General features: G+C 49.5%; 1 protein-coding gene across 3 annotated transcripts in view; it reads left to right on the top strand.

Annotated features, from left to right (window-relative positions):
- LOC105912432 (RAB3A interacting protein (rabin3)) overlaps positions 1 to 6,007 on the top strand; it is a 31,534-nt gene that overhangs the window by 19,784 nt on the left and 5,743 nt on the right. For all 3 annotated transcript variants that reach the window (XM_031582697.1, XM_031582695.1, XM_031582696.2), the window contains 3 exons: positions 207 to 284; positions 1,790 to 1,990; positions 4,724 to 4,852. In XM_031582697.1, coding sequence (XP_031438557.1) covers positions 207 to 284; positions 1,790 to 1,990; positions 4,724 to 4,852 — 408 coding nt within the window. The remainder of the gene's footprint in view (positions 1 to 206; positions 285 to 1,789; positions 1,991 to 4,723; positions 4,853 to 6,007) is intronic.

The raw sequence follows: 6,007 nt of genomic DNA, 5'->3' as shown, positions 1-6,007 counted from the left end.
CTTTCCTTCTCTGTACTTGTTTGTTCTGCCTGTCACTGTCGTTCACCTACTTCCTGGTGGAGGGGCCGAGTGGCATGCTTCTCTGGGTGTGAGGCAGACTCTGTGTGCTGGGTCTGTCTGTGTGGTGCATCATGGGAGAGGGTAGTTTTAGTGCCGCAGAAGGCGACTGAGGGGGGCCTGTATGAACTGTGCTCTCTCACCCACAGGAGGCCCATAAGATGGTGCGGGAGGCCAACGTGAAGCAGGCCGCGGCAGAGAAGCAGCTGAAGGAAGCTCTCGGCAAGGTAAGCACCAGTAGCAAAGCATGCTAAAGCTAATCGGCAAGGTAAGCACCAGCAGCTAAAACATGCTAACGCTAACCAGAGGGTGAGATCTTTCCAAAATAATGAAAGCATTCAGGACATTGCATTCAAAATGCAAAAGTGAGTCAGTGGTTTGAAACCATCTCAGGGATTCGCAGGATTTCAACCAAGGTAAGCAAGGTGAAATGAAAAGAAAACAATATTAAAACAGTCTGCATTGTAAGAAATGGACTATGCTGGTGGGTGCCAAGGGCAAATCTGTTCACAAAGAGGCCGCACCTATCTGAGAGTCATAAATGTATATTTACAAGCGGTCATTTTTCATTTGAATTGTGTTGAACACAAAATGGCCACCTGCACCTGTCTGAGGGATTCATTAGTAGAATTACAATGGGTACTCTCTCATTCTCTCGCTCATCAATTGTCTTTCTCTCTCGCTCTGTCTCTCACTCTCTTTCTGTCGCTCTCTCTCTTTCTCTCACTTTCTGCCCCTCTTTCTCTTTGTCTCTCTCTTTGTCTCTCTCTCTCTCTCTCTCTCTCCTCTCTGTATGGCACTTGTGGTAATAGAGTCTGTGACCTCTGATGGTGCCTTAATGAGCACTCTGTATGCTGGGCGACGGCGCTCGAGGGCTTGGAGAGGCTGGCGGTGCCCGTTGTGTGTGTGTGGTGCGTGGTGTGTATGGTGTGTGTGTGTGTGTGTGATGCCTGTGTGCCTGTGTGTGTGTGTGTGTGTGTGTGTGTGTGTGTGTGTGTGTGCCTGTGTGTGTGTGTGTGTGTGTGTGCCTGTGCGTGCGTGTGGTGTGTGTATGATTGGTGATTGATGACAGGTAGAGTGATCCAAAGGCACCTTTCCTCCCCGCTTCAGCACTGTGATGCTGAGGTGTGACACTAAGAGCTTCAACATCAGCGGTTCTGGACCGCTTCAGCACTCTTCTGCTCCTCCAAACAGCCCTCAGTGTAGCGGCTCCAAAGCTGCTGTGGCTGTGGCTGGGCCCTAGGAAGGCACCATCAAGCCCCAGAAGTCACCATGGAAACGCAACCGGCTTCCCTCCTTTGGCCCAATAGTGGAAACCTGGATAGTGTGTGTGTGCATCACCGGGAAAAGAGATATTGGTTTATTATTGTTTTTGGACATTGTCTTGCAAGGCATTCTTATATTTACGCATTAAAGGAGTGCTCTGTCTTCTCATCAAATTCTGAAGTCTTCTCCTGGTCTTGCTTTAAAACTCAGATTAGTGAAGTGCTAATAATACATACTTATAGCAAGTGCTGGGCCATAGGAATCAACTTTATTTGTCACCCATTTTCCTTTGAAATGCTACCGTTCACAGCCGTCTCATTAGATTTATGTTTTAGAATATCTCAATGCAGCAGTGAAGCAGAGGATCTTTAGCACATAGCACAGAAAGCGTGCACAAGCAGTAGACCGCTGCTGTGTTATTGTGACATCGGGGTGTCTCATGTCTCCTCTCTGTGTCCCTCCTCAGATCGATGTCCTGCAGGCAGAAGTGGCAGCGCTGAAGACCCTGGTCCTCTCCACCTCCCCCACCTCGCCCAGCAAGGAGCTGCCGTCGGGCCCCAAAGCCCCCTTCAAGAAGGGCCACGCCCGCAACAAGAGCACCAGCGCCATGCTGGGCAGCCAGCAGGAGAACAGCGCCCCCCAGCCCATCGTGCGCGAGTGCAAAGAGGTCAGCCTTTAGAACAGTAGAACGGAGTAGAAGGAACATCCCTGATCCAAACGCTCTCAGCTGTTTGTTTCTACTCAGTTTATCTTTTCTGTTTACCTCTGCCTCTCAATGACTGCTTATCTCTCTCTCACTGTGTGTTTCACTCTCTGTCTGTCTCTCATGTTGTGTGTGTGTGTGTGTGTGTCCATCCCCAGGGGATTTGTCTTTGTATCTCTATGGTTCATGGTTTCTTTACCCCTTTCCCAAAACGATGTGATAAGGTGTGATTTTGCACAAGTCACTGCCCCCCATGTGAGCTTAGCACACACTGCGTAGCCTGAAGCCACACCTGAGAATGAGAGGCTGGGCCACTGAAGTCTCCGCTAATACACACGTCATCCCATTAGCTCTTTAGCCGAGGGCTCAATCACGGCCTTCAAGACTGTTTACCAGTTGAAGCTGCACTAACTTATGAGCTCCACTTCCATTCGTTTGTTAACCTCACTGAGCCTAGCAGTGCCAGTCAATTCACTTGTACTGCTGTGTGTGTGTCTGTGTGTGTGTGTGTGTGTGTCTGTGTGTGTGTGTTTGTGTTGTGGCAAGGTTTTACAACCCTAATCAAATACACCTGACTCTAATGCTGTAATGTCCCCAAAGGGGCTTGATGATCTACATCAGGTGTGTCACATTAGGACTCGTCATACAGGGTCGGACTTCCCATTACAATCTGTCTCCCATCCGTTCGTACAATTCTGGTTTGACATCCACTAATTGGCTAATTATATCGACGCTGAAGTATAAATCTTGGTGGCATGTCCATGTAAGAATGTCAAACGGGGAAACCCACATTGCCTGAAGAATTCACGCTTCCGTAATAGATATCCCGATCTGGCATTCACGAAGTGGCGTTCACATACCGTATCCACACTGGGAAAAATTTGAATTTTCCCAGCAGTGTGTGTGCACAGGGCCTCTCACCCATCTGATGTGTGCTTTCACTATCTGTCTCTCACATCTTTCCTTCTACTCTCCTCCGTCACTGTGCTCTTTCTTTCTTTCTCTCCTTCGCTCCTCTGCTGATTGGTCTGCCGATTGGTCTGCCTCGCTGCATTTGTCTCGGCTGTCACTCGATCACCTTTCATTTTCTTCCATCACTTTATTCACTGTCTCGCTGTCAGCTGTCCCTTACCCGTCTGCTGCCAAGTTCAACATGTTTACTCACACTCATACACCTTGTCTCACACACACAAACACTCTCATTTTTTTTGCCTCTCTTTCTCTTTTCTCTCTCACTCTCTCTTTCTCTCTCTCTCTCTCTCTCAGTCTACAAAAGAAACCTATCCATGCCCCCTAAACTCCTCCTGTACCCTGTCTTTCTCTCACACACACACGCACACGCACACACACACGCACACGCACACGCACACGCACAAGCACACACAAGCACACACTCACACACTCACCCACTCACACTCCCACACTCCCTCCACTGATCCTCTGAACTCAGGATGCCCCCATCTCTCTTAAAGAAGGGAGTTTATATAGCGATGCTCATGTTGTCTTTAAAAAAAGACCTGTCTCATTCAGTCTCCCCTCCTCCCTAAGCCATCTGGCTTATCAGGCTATTGATCCTGCCTCGGCTGTCTGAGTGCAACAACCCCACCCTCTCTCCCTCTCTGACGGGGGGTGGGGGGGTTGGGAAGGGGGAGATGTGGACATTTTTCTTTTGTGTGTGTGTGTGTGTGTGTGTGTGTGTGTGTGTGTGTGTGTGTGTGCGCGCGCACGCTCCTCCACTGTTATGATAGTAGTTAAAGATTAGGCGGTTGGTGTTTAATCCATCCCGGATGCCTGAGGGGTGGAACACAGTCGTGCATGGAGCAGCTCAGTTCTGGAGAGATAGAGGGAAATAGCTGTAGCCTCGCAAGCCGAGCACAGATCTGACTTTTAGAGCTTCTATCCTGTGTGTGTGTGTGTGTGTGTGTGTGTCTGTCTGGTCACTGGGTATAATGTGTATCCTTGACCTTTTTTTTTATTGCCCCCCCCCTCTCTTACTCTCTCTCTCTCTGTCCTTGTTGTCTAGATTACTGCACTTTGGAAAACTAGCATTAATACCCACTCCAATTTTCCACTTTCTTTACCTTATCCTTGTATGTATGTGTGTGTGTGTGTGTACATGTGTATACCTGTGTGTGTGTGTGTGTGTGTGTGTGTGTACATGTGTATACCTATGTGTGTGTCTGCATGTGTGTGCATGTCTCTGTAGGTGTGTGTGTGTTTGTGTGTGTGTCTTTGACGGCCTGTGGGTGTTGAAGCTCTCTGCTTTCTCTTGGCCAGCTGTCTCCCTTCTCTTCCTGTGCTGCTCGTGCGTATGCAAACGTGGCCGGTGTCAGGATGGCCTCTCCTTCAGCCCGGGGAGCAGCGTTGTTTACTCTCCCTCTTCAGCGCCGACACACAGGGCCAGCAGGGAGCCATGGCTCTGTCATAGCTCTGTCAGGCTGTCCAACCTGACGCTCTCTCTCTCTCTCTCTCTCTCTCTCTCTCGCACAACTCTGGCAAATACCTCAGAGGTATACTAGTAGCCGCTGGGTGACCTCTTTTTTAGGGGGTCAGGGAAGAGTGTGTGTGTGTGTTTGAGAGTGCTGGCCTTTGTCGCCTTCCTGCTCAGAGAATTAGAAGCTAGGAATGTTATGATGACACTCAAATTGACGTGTGTGTGTGTGTGTGTGTGTGTGTGTGTGTGTGTGTGGTTTCCAGGTGGACTCGCTGTTGTTCGGTGAGTTTAGGGCGTGGAAGGAAGAGCCCACCGTGGAGAGGAGCGGCTCCTTCCTGGAGCGCATTTACAGAGAGGACATCTACCCCTGCCTCACCTTCTCCAAAAGCGAGGTGTGTGTGGGTGTGTATGTGTGTGTGTATAGGAGAGGTGTATGTGTGAAAGAGAGGAGTATTTGTGCGTGTGTGTGTGTGTGTGTGTGTTTTGTGTTGTGTTGTGTTGCAAGTGTTTCATAGTCATACTGTCTGTAGCTCACACTCTCCCACAACACATAAATCATGCCTCGCTTTCAGCTGAATGATAGTTGAAGTATTAGTCTGTGTTCCCACGTTAACCCTGCTGATCATTGATCAGACTCTCATCTGTCAGAGCCTAGTTTCATCCATCATAAGCAAACCAGCCAAACTGGCACTAGATCAGCACATAAACTGCAGTGACCTCCACGGGACAGGCACAGATCTCCTCTGGCACAAAGCCAAGGCTGCGCTCCATGTGGGGCCCTGCTTCCAGTGGATAGTCACTCTACCGGTTTGGCCAGGGCCCCTGTCTAGATGTTGTTGTCAGGTATGTGAGCTGCCACTGACGGACAGGTAGTACAAGAAAACATCCACATCTCGTCTAAATGTCTTGGCTGTATTGCACTCAAATGTAGGCCTTGTAAGTGTGCAATTATGAAGAAAAATCCTGGCTGAAGGCAATAGTGGTAACTCTTCTGCCTGATCACATTATTTGGCCCTGTTGGGCTTCTGTAGTAGCTAGCCGAAACAGTGTTGTGCCTAGGGTTAACTGACGGTTGGTGGTGACGGTTGATTTTCCAAGACGGCCGTTGGGTTACCGGCACCTGGGTTGTTGTGGGGGTAGCCTGGGGCTTATATAAGCCGAAAATCAGGGGGCAGCCCAACCGCCACCCATGTCAACAGTGATTCAACCCTTCTGTTTCCTGTCAAAGACTTCTACGCCCTGACGCACTGCCGACCAGTGGCCATGTGCAGGTACTGCAGCATCTCCCTGCTCCGATCCTGCACACTGTAATACACGCAGGTATCGGATTCCAAATTGGATGCAGAGATGCTGCCCAGCAGGTTGGGTGACTCCTGCTTTCAACACAGTCACTGTTAGGGAGCAGTGCCATTCTTTCAGTGGGATTGTGTGGCACAGTAACAAAGCACCCTGCTGCAGTGCATTAAGTAGTCAGATCACTTTTTTCGAAAATGTCCAGTGCCTTCGGAGGCGTGACCCAGCAGTGACACAGTAGTGAATCCAGTTCA

This window comes from Clupea harengus, chromosome 16 (assembly GCF_900700415.2).
Source record: "Clupea harengus chromosome 16, Ch_v2.0.2, whole genome shotgun sequence".
In the NCBI taxonomy this organism is placed as follows: Eukaryota; Metazoa; Chordata; class Actinopteri; order Clupeiformes; family Clupeidae; genus Clupea; species Clupea harengus.
This window is presented reverse-complemented; position numbering and strand designations above follow the sequence as displayed.